At 32.7% G+C, this 21,212-nt stretch overlaps 1 protein-coding gene across 1 annotated transcript; it reads left to right on the top strand.

Moving 5' to 3' along the window:
• Window positions 1-3,612: 3,612 nt before the first annotated feature.
• Window positions 3,613-20,921, top strand: LOC133202999 (propionyl-CoA carboxylase alpha chain, mitochondrial-like). The gene is made up of 23 exons (XM_061338850.1): window positions 3,613-3,715; window positions 5,350-5,436; window positions 6,637-6,753; window positions 7,289-7,402; window positions 7,527-7,580; window positions 7,721-7,889; window positions 8,404-8,482; window positions 9,048-9,150; window positions 9,881-9,975; window positions 10,288-10,370; window positions 10,726-10,863; window positions 11,312-11,385; window positions 11,919-11,993; window positions 13,934-14,002; window positions 14,136-14,211; window positions 14,913-15,023; window positions 15,285-15,387; window positions 16,951-17,053; window positions 17,395-17,493; window positions 17,647-17,700; window positions 18,067-18,207; window positions 18,518-18,595; window positions 19,348-20,921. The coding sequence occupies exons 1-23, from the start codon at window positions 3,641-3,643 to the stop codon at window positions 19,414-19,416; spliced, it is 2,166 nt and encodes a 721-aa protein (XP_061194834.1). The 5' UTR covers window positions 3,613-3,640; the 3' UTR covers window positions 19,417-20,921.
• The last annotated feature ends 291 nt before the right edge of the window (window positions 20,922-21,212 follow it).

Here is a 21,212-nt window from a genome sequence, read left to right as displayed (position 1 = left end):
TTATTGGCTGCTAGCTTCTACGGGCTTAGTGGCTGCTGTTATTGGCTGCTAGCTTCAGTCTAGTCTCTCCACCGGCAAGTGGTGGCGTCTCCATATGAGTGAAAAATTCTCGAGAGGGACGTTAAATAACATACAAACAAACAAAAAAACAATGCAGTATGGACTTGTGTGACATCTGCTCTGGAAAATTATCAATGTCTGATTTCTCAGGCATGTTTCATGGGTTTTTTTTAAAATTGTTTTCTTGTCTATAAAACAGATGTACGTGTAGTTTCCAGATAAAGGTAAACAGAATGTTTCTACCTTCTAAAGTCTTTTTAGTCTTCTTGTGTTTATATGAATAGAGGTTCGCGAAAAAATGTCAAGAAAATGTGCATTTTGATACGATTAACCGGTTAATCGGTCGGAACGTGTTGCGGGTAACCGACTGGCAATTCTGTATTCGATTGCATTCCTAATTTTTAGGAATTACTTTTGTCAATCTATTCCTTCTAACCAAGAAATCTGGAAAAAAAAAACTTGGAAATAAATTGAAAGATAGCTATTAAATTTGTATAATACAAGAAGTAATCGTTATTTATCGTATTCAAGTGCAAACAAATTTCAATCTACATGTAAATAAATAACTAAATGAGAAAAATCCATTACAATAATAGCAAATTTAATTAAGACAATTTGGACGTTTGTATTATGAAATATATCATGAATTGTCCAAAAATAATCAATGCGTCACGTTGCAGGATTTATTTTAGACTGCCACTGTATATCTTCATCATCATGAAGAATATAACAAAACAGAAAGGTCAAAATTTGACCGATCTAGGGTAAATAACCACAGGGCCGTAGAACGCGGGTAGGGGGTGATTGGGGGTTGGCCCCCTCTTTTTGGAGTATAGAACAACTGTATTTTGCTGTGGTTTCATATGTAAATTTTCATTTCGATGCCAACCCCCCCCCCCCCCGACTCCACTTTTTGTAGATGTAAGATCGAAGACTGGCAAATTTCAGGATCTATAAAGAAAGGAAAAAAAAAAGAAATGTACCAAAAAAGTTGAGTAAGGTGATAGATCCCCTCTCCTCCCTCCCGAGATATAGGATTTTTGAATTTGGAGATTCTTTTTTTTTTTTGGCTTGTCTTATATTTTGGGGAGACCCCCGATTTAAAACCGTTGATACGGGCCTCTGAAGTATACAATATTTCTTCATTTTGTATTTCTTCATTTTGTTTTATTAATGCAGTAATACATGTAGATGTTTATATATATATATATATATATATATATATATATATATATATATATATATATATATATATATATATATATATATATATATATATATATATATATATATGTATGTATAAAAGTTTACATCTACCCTTTACATAAGGTACATAGCTCAGAGCTGCTGAACTCAAACATTGGGTATGCAATTAAATGTGAGCGGGCTTAGGGCGGGATGGCCCCAGCTCTGAAAAGGAAATGTAAGTCTATCATTTAATAAACCACTTCCTGTGGACAATTTTCATACTCAACAATAATTTCCACAAACCTTTGTCTTGTGTGATATACTGTATTTGCTTGATTTTTTTTTTTAAAAAAGTCTATCTGTTAAAAAATGACTTAATTACAGAAACATATATCCATGTTAGCAAGCAGACGGTAGCATCTCCTTAAACTAGCTTGGATGACACTTATCAGGGGTTAAGTCCAATGTCTTATGGGTATTTGTACATGTACCTTTCGAACTCAGAAAATATAGGTTTCTAAAATATAAATTAAGTATAGGGGGATATATTATGCTATAATGAAGCATTTCTTTGAGTGGAGGAATGGTGTTAATAACGATAATTGATTATTGTTCTCGATATATTTTATAATTTGGTTTTTCCACCTCGTGACTCATACAACGTAATATGGTTTTATAGGAACATAAATTACTTTCAAAGCAATTAAAGAACCCCACACGATATCAAAGTAAAAGCATCCACAAAAGAAGATGGGCGTATTTGGTGTGTGATCTGCATGAATCAAGTGTTCGAAACATTTATAGTTTGAATGTCCACGATTGAGTCGGCTGACCACAGCTGGACAGACTACATTTTTTAATTCAAGCACATTTTTTTTTTTTTTTTTGGTGAAATCCCTGGTCAGATTGTTAAAGTCCGCTTATATAATACCGGTATACTCATAGTTACGGTATCACATCACATAAATAATAAGCACCTTTAAGATAAAATGATTTATGTATATGAAAGTTTTAGTAGGTTAGAAGAATTGCTTTCGCTCTCTATGCAACTAAACAAAAAAAAAAAAATATATATATATATATATATATATATATATATATATATATATATATATATATATATATATATATATATATATATATATATATATATATATATATATATATATATATATATATCTATTTTAAAATTTTAATAAATCAGTAATATAAAATTAAACTGACAAGCGAAAAAAAAATGCTGGAATGAAAAAAAAAGAAAAGAAAAGAAATTAACGCTGACAATTCGAGGATCGAATCAAAAACTCGATTCCTGAGAGTTCTGGATTGGAAACACACACTACTCATGTATCACTGCTTCACAACGAATATATGGATTTTAACATAACAATGAAGCACTGCATATTTATACTCTATTGGTAAAATATTTCCCTTTCCTATTTCATAGGAACCTGATACATCAAAAGAATGCTAAAATTTCATGTGACAGTTCAATAAAAATTTCACTTTTCAAGTGCGCCCAGATTCCTGCCTATCCCAACCAAAGGCGCCCTCTTTTTTTATGAACTTTGCTATACATGTATGTCAGGAAGCTTTAGAAAATAGCACACCAACATAGTCGTGTCATGTAATATTGCAGCAAGAAACATAACTCCATACATCGAAAATAAAAAGAAAATTAAAAAAAGAAAAAAAAAGAAAAGAACGCGGAGGGGAGGGGGATTGACTATCTTGAAAGTTCGACATCTTGCAAAACAAAACATTCCAAGAATGTTTCACTTTTAATTATTGCTGAATAAATTTTTACTAAATTCCACATGAAGATGAAGAATGCATGACAGCATAATGATTGATCATGTTAAAGGAAATGAATGTCATAAATGTGATCCGAAGAAATTCCTTGTAAACGTTTTTTTTCCTTTTATCCGTGTATTTGTTCAGGTATTCTAACCGCTACCAATTAAACTTAATTATTCTTTTTGACCTTAAAGGTTATTATTTCTAGATACATAGAACAATCAAACATTGTAGAAAGTTTTATAAGGTCTTGAGGACAGTACCCTAGAATTTTGTTTCGAGTTCTGGTTTGAATTTTAGAGGAATATCCTACCTAACGGATAGATCTCTATACATGACGTTATCAATCTTCGTTATATCGAATCACTCCAAGGGGAATATCACTGAGTTATAGCGTTAGGCCTAATTACATTTTTATTGAGTTCATCCCAATATTTTGCATAAAGTTAGTTCTTTTGTCTCTCCTAAATCGAACAGAAAACTTAATCTTCTTTTATACTTAGGGTCGTTGATCGGATTGGTAACGTCATGTATAGAGATCTATCCGTTTTTGTCCGATGATTAGATTTTAAAGTGAACTAGCCGCAAACTAAACATGGCGACGACAGTTTTAAGACTTCGGAGATCGTTCCGACTTTGCGGTGTACAGGCTGTGAGATCAACATGTCAGGTGTATATTTCAGAATTTTCTGATTAATCATTTTCATTTCTGATCATGCATTTTTATTTTGCGTGCTTTGTTTATGCAAAGTGTCCTAAAATTGAACTATGCCAACGTCCTTCAACTTGTGTAGAAAGTTCACAATCCGACCGCATGAATTGTTTTGCTCATTAGGACCTATTGTGCATTCTATTTCTTTTATGTTACTCATAATATTATGCTTAGCGAAATTTTGCAGACATAATTGTTTGTTAAATACTAGGGAAAAAAAAATAAAAGCAGACTGAAAACATGGAAAATCTTAGTTAGAATAATCTAACTGTGTCTCTCGGGACAGGCCCTCATCAAACGGGTCCGTAGGACATTTATCATTTTAACGATAGAACATTCTATCTAGGAAAATCTGCCTTGACCCTGTAGCACAGGAGCATCTTATCTGCTCTGTTCTCTCTTACACATACACTGTATGATAAATACATAAGGAAAGAAACGGAAGAAGCATGATTTGGAAACAAAGTAAAAAACACACACAAGTTAGATAATGATGTAAAACTTATCAGGCTAAAATATTCCAAATATGTCCAGTGTAAGACAACTTCCTTTTTTTAAATTAAAATCTTTAATATAATTGTTCAAATTTTTAAGTCAAAAGTGGTGCAATAAATTGTGATATTTAAATGACTTTAAAATTATATTATCTTCATGTTTAACATAAACAGGTTGGGACCAATCACCCAAATGGGATATAATAGCCCGTTTGGAATATAATATCCCAAATGGGATATAAATTTACAATGCAAAAAATGAAAATTTTTATCTTGGCTATAAATGTCATAAATCCGCATCAAGATACTTATAAAGGAATAACTTTGGGATTGATTCCTCGGAAGTTCGTAAACTTCTTGGGGATCAATCTAACAACCCCTAGGGTTGCAGAAAAACTTGCTTGCCAAAAGTTATTCCTTTTAAAGAATTTTGATGCGGATTTATGATATTTATAGCCAAAATAAAAATTTTCATTTTTTGGCACTGTAAATTTATATCCCATTTGGGCAATTGTTCCCAATCGGATAAAGTTAGGGGTAAGACTGAAATCAGTCATTCTGAAAAATGATGGATAATCATCATGTTTACTTATCATGGTACATGTAACTATGTTTTTTCATCATTTTTGTCAATATGACTAAATATCGTCATATTTTTATTTTCAACTTTATTCTTCTACCCCGTTAATATATCAGCAAGTCGAGATTTTTCCTCCTTTATGTGAAAAGGGTAGTTAAAACAAAATATCTAGATAAATCCCTGCAGTCTCATGATTGGCTGTGTTCAACAATATGTATACATTACAAGGTATATATACACATTGTTGAATACAGTCTGAATCTGCTGAAGGAGGGTTGACAATTGTACAAGGTATATACACATTGCTGAACAGTTCACAGCTCTTTACTTAATTCATCAGAGGCTGTTAATTGGACAAGATGTGCCAAAGCAATATTTTAGAAAAAAGTTTAAGAGCAAAATTAAAACCTTAAACTCTATGGTTATAGCTTATTCATCTTTATATTTGTAATGCAGATACTATATTGTCATTGCTAGGTACTCCAAATTCAGTATTATGATTTTAATTTTTATTGAAGCCTGCAGAATGTAAGAGAAGTATTTATACCACTGCACCGAAGCAGAAAAACCTCTACTGGAATGACAAGTATAATGAAGGAGAAGAGGTAAGAACTGGGATGAATGCTGCAATATTTCATGATGAGATGCAAGACTGTAAGTAGTTATTAGCATTTCAGTGACCTTATGCTTAACAGGGGGCATGGAGTGGTTAAGTATTAGCATTTCATGGCCTCATGCTTCCCTTGGGGCATAGGGAGGTTAAGTACGTGTAAGTATTAGCATTTCAGTGGCCCCATGCTTCCCTTGGGGCATGGAGAGGTTAATTAAGTATTAGCATTTCATGGTCTCTTGCTTCTCTTGGGGCATGGAGAGGTTAAGTAAGTAAAGCATTTCATGGCGTCATGCTTCCCTTGGGGCATGGGGAGGTTAAGTACATGTAAGTATTAGCATTTCTTCCCTTGGGGCATGGAGAAGTTAAATAAGCAAGTATTAGCATTTCAGTGGCCCCATGCCCTTGGGGCATGGAGAGGTTAAGTAAGTATTAGCTTTTCAGTGGCCCCATGCTTTCATTGGGGCATTGAGAGGTTAAGTAAGTATTAGCATTTCAGTGGCCCCATGCTTCCATTGGGGCATGGAGAGGTTAAGCAAGTATATAGTCGAATCTCGTTATCTTGAACTTGATGGGAACAGGAAAAAAAACTGAAAGATATCTGAGGATTTGAAATATCTAGGATAAAATACTTAAAGAATAATTGGTTGAGACCTCCAAATCACTTCAGATGTGTATCCATGGTATCTGAAATATCAGTGTTCGAGACACCAAAATTCAACTGCATTAGCATTTCAGGTTTGTGACAGAAGAGTGCATAGCTGTTAAGCAGATTGAACAAGTACCTTTGTATGGTATTTCTCATACCTTCTGTCATGGAGTCAAATTTTGATATATATTAATGGCAAAAGCTATTGGTCTTTGAGTTAAAACTGCCTGCCTGCTTACTATGATCTGTCAAATGAGCTTTTGTATAACAGTGCATTAACATACTTCACCAATCATTTCTAATCTGAAAAATCATATTACATTGTTATTTATAAGTACTGGTATTCTATAACAATGAAATAAAATGGAAAGTTGAAGATACGAGGAATAGAATCAAGTTGATATATTTTGAAAATCTCATATATATGAAAATTATATATATCTATATGAAGTTTCTGCTTTTGTAAAAATACACTTTTTTTCAATATATCACTTTTCGAAAGAATTTCATTAAATTTTATCTACTGGTATCTCTTGATATTTGAAGGTTTTTGAGAAAATACTCATCGCTAACCGCGGAGAAATAGCCTGTCGTGTGATTCATACATGTAAGAGGCTAGGAATCAAAACGGTAGCAGTTCATAGTGAGGCTGATTCATTGTCAGTAAGTTTTAACATGTAAATGATGCTTTAATTTTTATAAAACTTCAATTTTTAACCATAGGTGGTTGTTTATAGTGAAAAAAAAAATGAATAATGACTGTCATTTTAATTCATGTATAGTGTTTAAAATGAATCAAAATATCTTGCTCAGAATGAAATTCTCAGAGAAATTATCTACATGAATTAAACGAATTAATTCTTCAATCAAAACAGAAGTAGATTTTCAGGTATATACTGTAATTCACTTTTTATTCACGAGAACTTTATTTTCGCATAAATACATAAGACTGTCTGCTCAGGAAAAATTCATTCTCGCATATAATTCTTCTTATAAAGATTATATAATGCAAAAACGATCATTCATGAATATTTTGTTTTGCTTATAAATACCAATTTAACAAAAATCTCATGAAAATAAGGTGTCGCGAAAATTTAATGATCTACGGTTTATGGATTTTGTTTGTACTTAAGAAGTGAGATGTCACATTTATTGCCATGAGTCAATTACAGACAATGTCATTTGCATTCCATTCTAGCTTCACACACGATTGGCTGATGAGGCCATTTGTGTGGGCCCGCCTCCCACCAGTCAGAGTTATCTCAACATGGATGCCATTCTTCGTGCCGTCAAGGATACAGGGGCTCAAGCTGTAAGTAGCCTTTTTTTTAAAAACTTCTACAGGAAATCATTGCTCACTCACCCTTACCACAGAGTACTCTATCATTCACCCCCTTCTCCAAATTAAAGTCTAAACTTTTTAATTTTTTTTTCAGGTGCATCCTGGATATGGATTCCTCTCAGAAAATACAGTGTTTGCAGCAAAATTGGTAAATCTTATAAATTCCTTTTCCATTAATGCCTGAAATGCTTATTCGGCATTAAAGTTTGTAATCTCAGAAAATATTATGAAAAGGAAATAAACACATATAATTTTTTTTTTAATTTTCATTTGTTAATGTGTCTATAGGCAGAGATAGGAGTAGAATTCATTGGTCCCAGCAGTCCCTCTATTAAAGCCATGGGAGACAAGATTGAAAGTAAAAGAATTGCCAGCAAAGCCAAGGTCAACATGATCCCCGGCCATGATGGAGTGGTGGAAGATGGAGATCATTGTGTCAAGCTGGCCAATGAAATTGGTTTGTACTTGTGTTATGCAGTTGATTAAGATACTTTATGTCTCATGTAGAGCATGATAGGCATATGCTGATCATTTAGTCTGCCTTCCTTGTCTGAGTGTTGTCAGACTTTTAAACAAATGGTCACTCTACTTACACCTCTCTGACACTTTATAAAAGTTCAGGGAAGTTAATAATCCAAGGGCACGATCACTTATTCTTGAACTCTGACTTTTCGCACAAAAAGTGGTCAAAACTTCATTATCCTTGCAAGAGACACATGTTCCTTAGAACTCCCGCTTTCATATAGAGTTGTGAAAAAAGGAAAATAGTATTCAATGAACTAAGTAGAGCTACAACACTGTACCTCCAACTACTAACCAGTGCTTTATTTAATTGACAATGGGAATATCTTGACATACATAGATGGAAACCTCAGAAAAATATTACAAAGAAATGAACTTTGAAAAATAACTTCAACAATTTGAGTAATCTTAAAAGTAAAAAGAGGACTAACCCAGTGTCTGTGTTGTAGGGTACCCTGTAATGATTAAAGCCTCAGCTGGTGGTGGTGGAAAGGGAATGAGGATAGCTTGGAATGACAAAGAAGCAAGGTCTCTATTCACTTCTTTTAGATCAAAGATTTAAAATACAGTAGTACATGAATTTTATGCAAGGATTTATGCATTTAATAATTTAGTTATACGTGTGTCACCGAGGTACGGGGCACCACCCATATGAGTATAATTAATTAATTTTCAAAGTCAAATCCTAAATATCAATTAAACTTTAAAGTCAAATTCTAAATAGTTACAAAAATATCTTTACACAAAATAACACACTATGACACATGCATGAAAAATTGAATATTTTTTTCAGTGTTAGTGGGTGACTGAAGTTTTTAAAGTGCTTGATTAAAAATACAGCAGTGAAATAAATTGACTAGAAGAGATGTCTTTATGTATAAATTAAGATACATATACTTGTACATGTAGAAAGTATACCTTTCACATAAACACACCTGCTTCAGTAATTTGAATTTTTAGCTAGAAGAGATTAAAATAAAATTCAAGGGAAGATTTACAGAATATTATTTATTCATAGTTCTCTTTAATCTCATAGTGTATGAACTTTTGAATTTTGATGTTAAACAAGAACTATTTACAAAATGATCGACAGAAATGCCTATCGCTTGTCCAAACAAGAGGCAGCCTCTAGCTTTGGAGATGACAGGATGTTGATTGAAAAGTACATTGACAATCCAAGACATATTGAAATGCAGGTATGGCACAAGATAGTACTTTAATAATCCATTTAAAAATGGTTTAAAAAGTTTAATACTGTGGTTTCAGTAGTTTTTGTGTTGGATCAAATTAAAAGGTTTTCGACCCCCCCCCCCCCAAAAAAAATAATTTCATTGAAATGTAAATTCATGGGGAGCGCTACATAGTTCCTTTCTATTAGTATAATTTGTAGTTATCTGATCATCTTATCTCATGGTCTGGCTCAACCATGAAAAATTTTGTAGTCTGGTTCAAAATTGAAAACAACAAAAAATGGAGTTCAAAGAAAAAAGATGAAATCACAGAATGTATTAAATGTCTGCTGGTCTTGCATTCTAGTGTACTTTGAGATTACTAATTTTCTTGGGGCTTTAATTTTCGATGTTTGTATGGAATGTGAAAACCCATGAATTAGTGTCCCCGAAGAAATGTTAAAATTTCATACCACAGTATCATGTTTCTTTTTCAACCATAAAATCAAATCCCCACACACCAATATATTTTCCTCAAACCACAAAAATTGGACTACACGAAAATACATGATTTTTCAGTAATTACTTATTGGAGAATGTATGGGATTTCAAAAAATATGTTAACAATTTTACATACAATGTACCTTTACATTAAATGTTGGAAATAATATGATTTTGAGCTAAAACCATTAATATTAGTACCGTATTACTTAAAATCTTAATTATATATATAGATACTCAAACATTTTTGTTTTAGGTTCTGTGTGATAAGCATGGAAATGCACTTTGGTTAAATGAAAGAGAATGCTCAATTCAGAGAAGAAACCAGAAGGTGATTGAAGAGGCTCCAAGGTGGGTAACTTCATATATTAAACCTACACGATAACATGTTAAAAAAAAAAAAATGCAGTTTACATATTTTCAACTTGGCTTTCATAAAGATAGCCAGAAATTTAAATATCTAAGAGTGATAAAACTTTGTAGCATTGTATCCATTATTTTTGTAAATTCAGCAATATGTTAAAATACATGTTATACATGTATTTCTTGAAGTATGCCACCATTTAGAATTATCAGAATCTACAAATTTGTGGTTTTTATTCCCTTGTTTCTGGATGAATCTTTTGGTGATTATCTATCCATCTAAACAAATTTCTTCTGCAGCACCTTTGTAGACCCTGACATGAGAAGGAGAATGGGGGAGCAGGCCACAGCCCTTGCCAAGCAAGTCAAGTATTCCTCAGCTGGTATGTTAGTGTTACTGCATGTAGTTGTCAGCTCATACAATGTACCTCCAGTACATAACACAGAAAATAATTTTTTAAAGTTAAATCTACAGTTAAGAGATCTGGATTTCTATACTAGATTTTCTGGATAAACAAGTACACTGTATATGTGCTAGATACTGAAACTTTTTTAATTCCTTTGTTGAGAGAAAACATCAATGAATTCAAGCAGTTAAATTGCAAGATAAAACAAAAAATAAGACTGTTCTCTAATAAAAAATTCTTGAAATAAGTTCACATTAAAATGTCATTCCTTCCCTAAAAATTAAAAATTGAGTTTTAAATTTTATAAAAGTATGAATACTGTATATTAAAGGTACTGTGGAGTTTCTTGTGGATTCACAGAAGAATTTTTATTTCCTGGAAATGAACACACGTCTTCAAGTGGAACATCCTATAACAGAGTGTATCACGGGGATTGATATCGTTCACCAAATGATTCGCTCCGCCAAAGGTTTGTATAACATAAATTGATGTAGTATCAGAGTATTCATTTTTTAGCTTGTAGGTGTGCATTTTGTTTCCCAAGCGTACAGTTCAACTTCCCTATCTTGAACAGGTTAAAAAATCAGGTGTATGTCAATATGAGGTGGCAGTCCTTAGAACCTCATTATTGTCGAAGTTTCTACCTCAATATCTGTCTTGATTATTTTAAAGGTTTTGACAGTCTTGTATGTTTGGAATAACAAAATTTGACTGTGTGTTTAGTCTTAAATCATTAGCTTTTTGTGAAAGTTGAATGAAGGAGATATCCCATTCATCCACTTAAAGCTATAAATGCACACATGTATACTGGTATAACGATTTTGCCATGATATCGAGGACAGAGGTTGATCATCTCATTTCATGATAAATGTGTATGCTGTTGCAGATATAAATTTGAAGAATTCTTTGTATTTCAGGTCATAAGCTGCTCTATTCCCAGTCTGATATTCCTATAGATGGCTGGGCGTTCGAGTGTAGAGTGTATGCAGAGGTACCTCTGGTTTAATACAAATAACTTTTGTGTTCATATTAAAAAGTAATATTTAAAGAGCTTATTCTTAATTCTATTCCAGCTTACTTGATAAAATCTTTAGACCCTATGATTTTTATGAAAATCCATGAAATAAATGTTTTAGAACATACTGTAAACATACATAAAATAGCACACTAAAAATTATAAATGCTAATCTTCCTCATCAGCTGATCTGCATAATCTTAAATTGGCATATTTGGAGCAAAGTTTCTATATGTATTCATTATGTTTAAATCATATTAGCATGTAGATGAATTAGCAGACAAGAAGCAATGTGGAAGGTGCTAGAATATCTTAAAATAAGTATGTTTACAGTGTCCATCCACCACTACATGGTTATTAATCATTAAAAGATCTCATTGGTTGTATTCTATAGAAAATATCACAACACCTTTGTAGGTATGAAGAGAGAAATTCATAAAGATTGTTCTATTGAATTGATATTGGAAATGTTAGAAGCACTTAAATACTGATATCTTATTCTTATCTAGGATCCCTACAAAAGTTTTGGTATGCCCTCCATTGGTAGACTGGATAAATACATTGAACCTTCTCATATTGATCAGGTTGGTAATTTGGTATTATACCTTTTAAAGAAATAGAGAGTAGTATATGTGCTTTGTTGTACAATCAAATTTAAATTTATCTGTTTTACATACCGTATTTGGCTGAATATAATACGCACTTTTTTCCCAAAATTATTTTCTGTGAGAAAGGGGTGCGTATTTTACACCACAATGGGATTTTGATAGGTTTTTCTCTCATGTGAAACACGGCTATCATACGCACATACCGTAGTATTACCTTGAGACTTGTGCAATTTCTTGCTGTTTATCGCTGTATTTAAAACTTCGGAAAGTTATTGTTGGTATGTAGGCTTGTTAAAAATGTTATATTTATAACCTTTTGATAGTTAAATTAAATTTAAAAGCAAGTTAAAATTAATTTGAGCTGCATGTTCATCGTCTCCGTGTAGGCCGCCATTAACGATGTTATTTATAGATATTCACACATTCCTTTGCCACGTGCTTCCGTAATCATAGTACACATGTACCTAATCAGTCAGACACTCAGTCAAAAAAGTAATAAGTCATTTTTTTAATGAAATACAATAAAATAAAATTTATTTTAGGTTTTAAATAACTCAGTGAAAATTCATTTTAACATAAACACCCCTCTATACGTCCCAATGAATGGAAGCCAATGTTACATGTATGAACACGTGCACTTGTCACTTGATAATTACCCCTCAACACCCCTCCAGGCAATTAAATTGTTTACCGACTCCAAAGCATTGTTTTTACAGTTAGAGCACTGATTATTTACTGCCCTTATTAATGGCTTTGATTATTTTCTTTGTTAAAAATCGGGGGTTGGTTTATGATCTTTCGTATATATAAGCCTGTGTTGATTACAACACATTAAACAGTTAAACGCTTGTTAAATGTAATTTTACTTTATCTTATATCGGCCTCGTGTTAAAATGATTGAGAGTTAAAAAAGGAAATATGAAGTATGTTGAAACTTAAGTGTTATCATTTACTCGTGCTCTGTAGAAAATAAGATATCCACGAAGATTACCTCGATGTATGAAGACATATATCCCACTTTTGTACATCATTTTTCACAGCTTTGGAGGTGTGTTGATAACTACACTTTACACGCTTGTTAAATTTGGATTTTTTATAACATCAGCTATTTATTTCATTAATTAATTTTCAAGTTCAAAAGAAGAAAATCGTAGTCTATGAATACTTTGATGTTGCAATATCGCTTGCCCTGTTAAATTTACATAATTTTCAACATGATTACCTTAAACTAAAAATATATAAGACAACTGTTAAACTTGCAACAATATCTCATGCTTTGTCAAAATAAAATTATATCCACAAAGAATAGTTAGAATACGGCGATGTATAATTTCAATATCACCGTATGCTAAAAAAAAAAAAAAATTAATAATTAACTCTTTTAATACTTTAATGCAACATTATCTCGTGCTTTGTTAAAATAAATAATTTCCTCCAGATTGCCGCGATATGGAAAGTCAAGATTAAGAAATAAAAACGCATTTGAATAAAATATCGTGTTCGGTAAATTTTCGGCACTTAATCTCCGCGCCGATTTTCATAGCAAATTACCGCGATTTTCAAAAGTTCGGAACACCGCTTGGTAAAATTTTCTGCTGCGTATAATACAACCGAACTGCGTTTTTTCCCCCAGATTCAGGCTCAAAAAGGGGGGTGCGTATTTTACACCAATGCGTATTATATTCGGCCAAATACGGTACATGTACATGTAATTGAAAGGATAAATACAAGTTGATTGATAAACAATAATGCAAAAAGTTTTATGTTGAAGATAATGAGACTGCCCATAAAGTGTGTAGGTTTACATGGAAATGAATGAGTTGATTTTCAATGCATGATAACCAGACTTGAATATTAAAAATGATATTACCACTTGAATTTTTGTTTACTGTTTTAAACTGCTTTCCTTGCTATAGGTTCGATGTGATAGTGGTATTAAGGAGGGCAGCGAAATCAGTGTTTACTATGACCCAATGATTTGCAAGGTAAAAGTTCTGATTATAGAACAAGATTAATGATTTTTGATCTTGAAGGATATTTCATTTAACTTAAATGGCTGAGATTTTCAGAGAAAAAGTTAACTGTGTGAAATTCATGAATTCTAAATTAAATCTGCAGCTTGTGACGTATGGAAGCAACAGACAGGAAGCCCTGGATGTAATGGTCAAGGCCTTGGACTCATATGTCATCAAGGGTATAGTCTACATTATCTAAACATTCCCTTAAAATGAATTGCATATCAAGTGGTTGACAGATATAGCATGCTATATATATATTGCCAAACGTTGTGTTTTTTGCCAAGACATTTGATGTGCTTTGTCATAGATGACCAAGTTACTTTAGACTGGTGTTGTGAATTCAAATAAGACTAACAATATCTGTAGCTCACTTTCTGAAAAAAATTTTAATGGATAACCTTCCAAAATATTTTGGATAACTGAGTTACAGCTCTGAATATACAGGGTTCAAACTAGAGAATGAATTTTCATGGTAGATGTACGTATTTGTGTGACAAAGGTTTTTGAAACTAATGGTATATGTAGTGAAAATTCCCCAACACTAAGATTACAAAATATGTAGATGCATATAAAACCTTACAAGCATTGAGCCATTGGCTATTATGACTGGCTATAAGGATATGTCATTTTAAAATGTTATAGAATACTAAATGTTGTCTGTGCCATTACTTTTTCTTGTGTTTCTTCAGTCAAAGAGAAGGGAAGCATAGGGTCAAGGGTGTTCTTATCCCATTACATGTATTAAATACAGATTTGCAGTTTAATCTCAACCACCTGGTAGAGGTTGTTAATGAATTGTGCTTCATTTTAAACTCCACATTCTATTCTTGCATCTTTTCCTACATGACTGATTTTCTTGCTTTTTGTATTTTTGTAGGTGTGACTCACAATATTCCTCTGTTGAGAGACATAGTAACAGAGAAGAGGTTTGTGGCTGGTGATATCAGCACTAGCTACCTGCCTACTGTGTATCCAGATGGCTTTAAAGGTGAGCAAACATCGAATTACTTTTTAGACATCAAGGACTTTACAACATGAGGTCTCCCATTTATATCTTCCAGATATACTATACATTTATTTTGTGTATCAGTGGTCAAAAGCTTTATTATGTTCAAGAAAGTGTGTTAAAATGATACTTGGAACAAGGACATACCACTGAAATGTACATGTACTTGAAAAAGTATGTGGTAAATCTAACATACAATATTTGAAAAAAAAAATTAAATGCGTTTTATTTTTTTCTGTGCAGGTAGAACTTTGTCTCCAACTGAGAGCATTGAACTGGTTGCTATGGCAGCAGTAATGTACATCAAAGATAAACTTGTTTCAAGGAGTTTTAAAAATCAGAACAGGTACTGATTCAAGATAAAATGTGCGGATCTAGAGGAGGGGGTTCGGGGGCATACATGTGATATGTACCAGCGGTACGCAAAATGTACTGTTTTTTGAGGCCATTCATGGTGTACCGGCGGGACACCGAAATTCACGGAATATGAAAATTTGTACAGTATTTTGAATTTCTCGCTAAATGCCACCATTTTCCTCTCATTCTCGCTTGCGAGACACTGGAAAATGTCACCTGTGTTTGACACTTGACCTTCTGATAATTGTGTAGTGTACACAAACCATCGCGTGTGAAGGTGTGAACTGCCAGTTGGGATAATTATCTTGCTATAAATCCGTATCAAGATACCCCTTTAGGTAGCTTTATTTTTAAAGGGGTACTTAATTACAACTGTTAATGTTTCGTAACTTGATTGAAAAAAAAAAAATAAGCCAACTTCTAAAGTTGATATACATGACTTAATATACATGAATCTGACCCAGATCTTCATAGGTATAAAATATACGATGTTTATTACCATGATTACACTGAAATAAAGGATATAGTTTTAAGTTTTTATGTGCTGAAATTTATGTATGATTGTATTTGCTGCTGTTATTTAGCATTGCTGATGTATATATCAGTTATATGAACAAGATGTAAATTGGAGACCTTGACTCTCACGTTAATACTACATAAAGCTGGCAAACAAACTATCATCTAAACTAGCTTAATTTATAGTTGATTCATAAGAACATTGTGATTATAAAACACAATAATGAAATTTTAAAGCATTCAAATCTCCATTACAACTTTTAAAATAAGACATTTGCAACAATATATATTTGTTGGTTTAGAAATAAGGTGCCTTATCAGAAGAATTTAAGCGATATTTTATACCATTTTTTGTACCGTTTTTTGATAAGCAGTGTACAGTTTTTTCACCCAAATTCCAGTTTTTTATGGCTCCTGTACAGTTTTGTGGTCTTTGACTTATCACATGTATGGGGTTCGGGGGTCTGGATCCCCCCCCCCTCCCCCCTTGGAATTTGCAGAGTTATTTGAAAGTTAAAAGTATTTACTGAAGCAAATAAAAAATGACTTTGGACCACCACCACCACAAAATGTTTTTTTTTTTATGTTTGGGAAATGGGTTTTTTTTTTTTTTTTTTGCTTGTCATGAAATTTCTGGGTTGGAAATTTTTTGACTGAGGATGACCTCCCCCCCCCCCCCCCCCCCCCCCCCCCGGAAAAAATTCCTGGATTTGCACCCGGATAAGTTACTATACTCTCATCTTTGCATTCACTGTTCTTCCTGATCCATAAGCCTCAATCATAAACTCTCAAGTTAGACAAAAATATTTTTTAAAAGAGCATTTTGTTGAATCATAAGCTTACCACATAAGATTTGGAGGAAAATTATCAATCATTGCAATGCATGTTGCTAGACTATCTTTCACACAGTATATGTACTTGCAGTTCTTTAAGTGGCTGATCAAGGTTGATGATTCTGATAATTTTGATTCCTGCTATGGCATTTGACCTCCAAGCTACACGTTTATGTAAAATCCTTGTCATGTCACATTTCCAGAATCCCTCTTGCCAAAACTACCCCCAGTAGCTGGTCTCTGAATGTTTTATTGAATGAGGAGAGTTATCCATTACAAGTTAGTCTGGCAGGAAATGAAGTCACTGTGAGTATTTTGATGATAATTATAATTATGTTTAGGGATACTTTTGTCAGAGAAGGATGTATTCATTTGTCAAAAGTTGGCTTTTGTAAAGCTAACTTGATTTGGCCAGTTTTAATTGAAAAATGATTTTGTGGCAGTGTTTTTGTGGTAAATGCAGTAATACATGCCTAAAGCGAACTGCTAGGGACAAACAATTTCGATTTGTTATAACTTAATTCATTGTATCTGGTATGTTCATAGTGTGTTTTTAAAACTACAGGGAACTTTGCTATAAGTGTGAATTCATTGTAAAACTACATGTATGACTGTGTTTTACTAAACTTTGTATTTATGTAATTAAGGTTGTGTCCCAAGATAAAACAATGACTATTCCATTTGATATTGATGTCTCATCACCCCTCATTAATATGGCTATCAACGGAGAAAGGAAACTTTTCCAGGTGAGGAATTTTAGATTACAGAGGCTACTTAATTAAATTATCAGAATGTTATGAGGCAAATAAAATTCCAGAGAGTGATAGAAGAATAAATATTCAATTTTCATTTTTATTTTATTTGTACTTAAGGTCTCCTGTTCGAAATTTTAATTGCAGTTGTCAAAGAGAATTGGAGCAGGACTCTACAGACTTAGATTTTTTGGAACAGTGGTATGTATAGAAAAAAGGAACTACTAAAGAAAAACTGTAAAAAAAAAAATGCTATTTCTGTTTTGGCTTTTTATGCATTTCCTGAACAAAATCTATTCTTGCATCATATGAAATTTTGTTTTGTATATCACATCTTTATTTAAAATACATACATGTACTATGTAATTGTAGTTATTTTTGCAACAGTGTAAATTTAATAATTTTGTCACACCACAAGAGCTACCAAAATAAAAATGCAGAAGTTAAAACTCACTGAGTTATTAAAAAAAAAAAGAAGTATCATTGTAGTTAAAATTCAGAACAAAGCAAATTCTTAAAAGCAGAAAGACTGCGTGTATTGCTAAGATGTTGATATTTGTGTTACAGTACCAGCTGAAGGTCCTGGAGGAGTTTGCTAGTCAGATGTCTAAACTGATGCCTGTCAAACAGGAAGTAGACATGTCCTCATTAATCCTCGCCCCCATGCCAGGGGTCCTAAAATCTGTAGCTGTTAAGCCAGGGGATATGGTACGTTAGATTCTCAACTTGAAAAATGTTTACTGAATAATGTAAAAAATTGTATCTTTGAATTTGATTGCAGAGGAAAGATAGATAAAAAATTATTAGGAGAGTTTTCATTCAATAATTCTATGCTTCAATGACTTAATTGGGTTGACACTGCCAATTTTTTATTTTTTTTGGGGGGGGGGGGGGGGAAGGTTGAGAGAGATTGAAAAAAATACATTTGGTACCTTTCCACCTACACTAAATGCAGTTTGTAAATACATGTATATTCTTTAAAAAATAGAGTTTACAAGATTTAGATATTTTGTTGCAGGTGGCTGAGGGTCAGGAGGTTTGTATTCTGGAAGCCATGAAGATGCAGAACAGTCTGACATCAGCTCGGGTAGCTAAAGTGAGTATTAGCTTAGCTAGCTAAAGTGAGTATTAGCTCAGCTAGTTAAAGTAAGTATTAGCTCAGGTAGCTAAAGTGAGTATCAGCTCAGGTAGCTAAAGTGAGTATTAGCTCAGGTAGCTAAAGTGAGTATCAGCTCAAGTAGCTAAAGTGAGTATTAGCTCAGGTAGCTAAAGTGAGTATCAGCTCGGGTTGCTAAATGAAGTATCACTGCAGGTAGGTGAAGTGAGTATCAGCTCTGGTTGCTTAAGGGAGTTTCAACTTTGGTATCAGATGGGGTAGCTAAAGTGAATATCAGCTCAGGTAGCTAAAGTGAGTATCAGCTCAGGTATCTAAATGAAGTATCAGCTCTGGTAGCTATAGTGAGTATCAGCTTGGTTAGCTAAAGTAAGTATCCGCTTGGGAAGCTAAAGTGAGTATCACCTTGTGTACATGTAGCTTAAGTGAGTATCAGCTCAGGTAGCCAAAGCGAGTATCAGCTAAAGTGAGTATCAGCTTTGGAAGCTAAAGTGAGTATCACCTTGTGTACATGTAGGTTAAGTGAGTATCAGCTCAGGTATTGAAAGTGAGTATCTCAGCTAGGGTAGCCAAAGTGAGTCATTTTCCATGCAATGAATTAAAACTAGAATTTCCATATATCTATAATCTATAAATATTTTCTTTCAAAAAGTTTTTTAATAATGAATGACTGTAAAATCAGTTTATATAAGGAGGATGAAAATTTTAAAAAGTTGTTGGTAATTAATTTTTAGGTCAAGAAAGTCAATTATCAACAAGGACAAACAGTGGATGAAGGTGATGTTATTGTGGAGTTTGAATGAGAAGTGGTGATTACACAGACTGCATATACAAAACAACAAACTGATATTCCAAGGAAATCTTGTGCTGCCATTTATTAGTGCTTGAAGAACAGTGTTCCACCAACTGTCTTCACTTCCTTAACCTATTGCTTTATTTATACTCACACTGCAATTGTTGGGGTTGAATATGAAATTTTATGAACATGTAGTATTAACAGGTGCCTTTTCTATTAACATTTGCATATTTTATAGCAAGAAAATTTAAAGGACATTTCTTAATACTTGTGTAATTTCATAGTATTATTTGAAAGATTATGCAAATGTCAGTTGTGAGATTTTTAAAACTTTTTGAGGGCATTATATTGCATTTCGCCATTCAGAACAGTATTAGATAAAATTACAAGGACATCATACTGGAACAGCGAACAATCACTATGCACATTTCATAGATTGAGGGAAAGTACATTGTACTTTTGAACATGACAAGAATACCTCTGGAATAATCTCCACTCCGTCTTCTGTGTTGTGATAATCTTCAATTCAGAATCAATCTTTTTCCATTGATCTATTTAGAAGATTTAATATATTTGATATATCTTTGACATCATTTTTCTTGCTTTTGAATTAAACTGTGATGTTTTTGGATTAAAAAAAATATATCAATATCATATTTTATGATGTTTCATGAAAACATTTAGCTTAATGTGCATGTGAGTACATTTACAAGTAGTTATATTACATTTATGAACAAACATTTTATAAGCAAAAATAAAGAGAAAAATTTGACTTATGATAGCTCTGTATTCAGAAATTAATTTATAAAAATCAAATTTGTGCTTTTGAGATGCTTGGTTTATGAATTTTCTGTTATGTACATGCATCAAAAGTTGTGTATATATTTTTTTTTATTATTTTCAAGAGAAATTTCTTTTTCAAAGAAATAAATAGGAACAGAAAGTTAAATAACAAGTGCTATATTTATACATATATGTAGAAACTACCAAAATACAGTATTGATGAAAACAATTATGCATAATATAAGTTGAATAAGAGTTCCAGAATTGGCATGAAAAGGAATAGAATTATTTAATAGTCATGAATCATGAAATTAATCTGACAATGCATATATGAAATGCACTGTAATGATAATCTACATGTAATGTAGGAGGAAAGCCAGAGTACATTGCCTAAAAGGCTAGGATGTTGACTTCAAGGCACACCAAATACATGTATTTCATGAAAGGGTATTGTGAGTTAACTTCATTATTTGAGTACAATATGCAATATACACATGTATATACAAAACGTTAAATGCTCTGGCATCTTGAGATGTTATATAGTCAGGAAATTCAATATTTTGCTGGTTGTATGATCATTTCATGAGATGAAAGATGTATAGACACATGTACTCTTGTGATAAGAGTAAATTCTGATTTCTAGCTGAATATGTATCGATATGGCTTTTAGATTTCCCAGTATATATTGTGTTATTTTACAGTTTTATTGAATAAATAAAAAAAAATCAATTTGTTTTTTGTCAGAAAACACTTAGTTGAATTTTACACATAATGCATCACAGTTAATGACACAGGCAATTATATATATTTCTCTTGAAACATATATAATGAAGCTAATTAGAATAATTAAATTGTTTTAATTGCTATATAATGGAGCCCCAGAGTTTTTAGCTCACCTGAGCTGAAAGCTCAAGTGAGCTTTTCTGATCACATTTTGTCCGTAGTCCGTCTGTCCGTCCGTCCGTCCGTCTGTAAACTTTTCACATTTTCGACTTCTTCTCCAGAACCACTGGGCCATTT

Source organism: Saccostrea echinata, unplaced genomic scaffold, assembly GCF_033153115.1.
Source record: "Saccostrea echinata isolate AGI-Se365-2 ecotype Australia unplaced genomic scaffold, CSIRO_AGI_Sech_v1 ptg000047l, whole genome shotgun sequence".
Lineage (NCBI taxonomy): Eukaryota > Metazoa > Mollusca > Bivalvia > Ostreida > Ostreidae > Saccostrea > Saccostrea echinata.
This window is presented reverse-complemented; position numbering and strand designations above follow the sequence as displayed.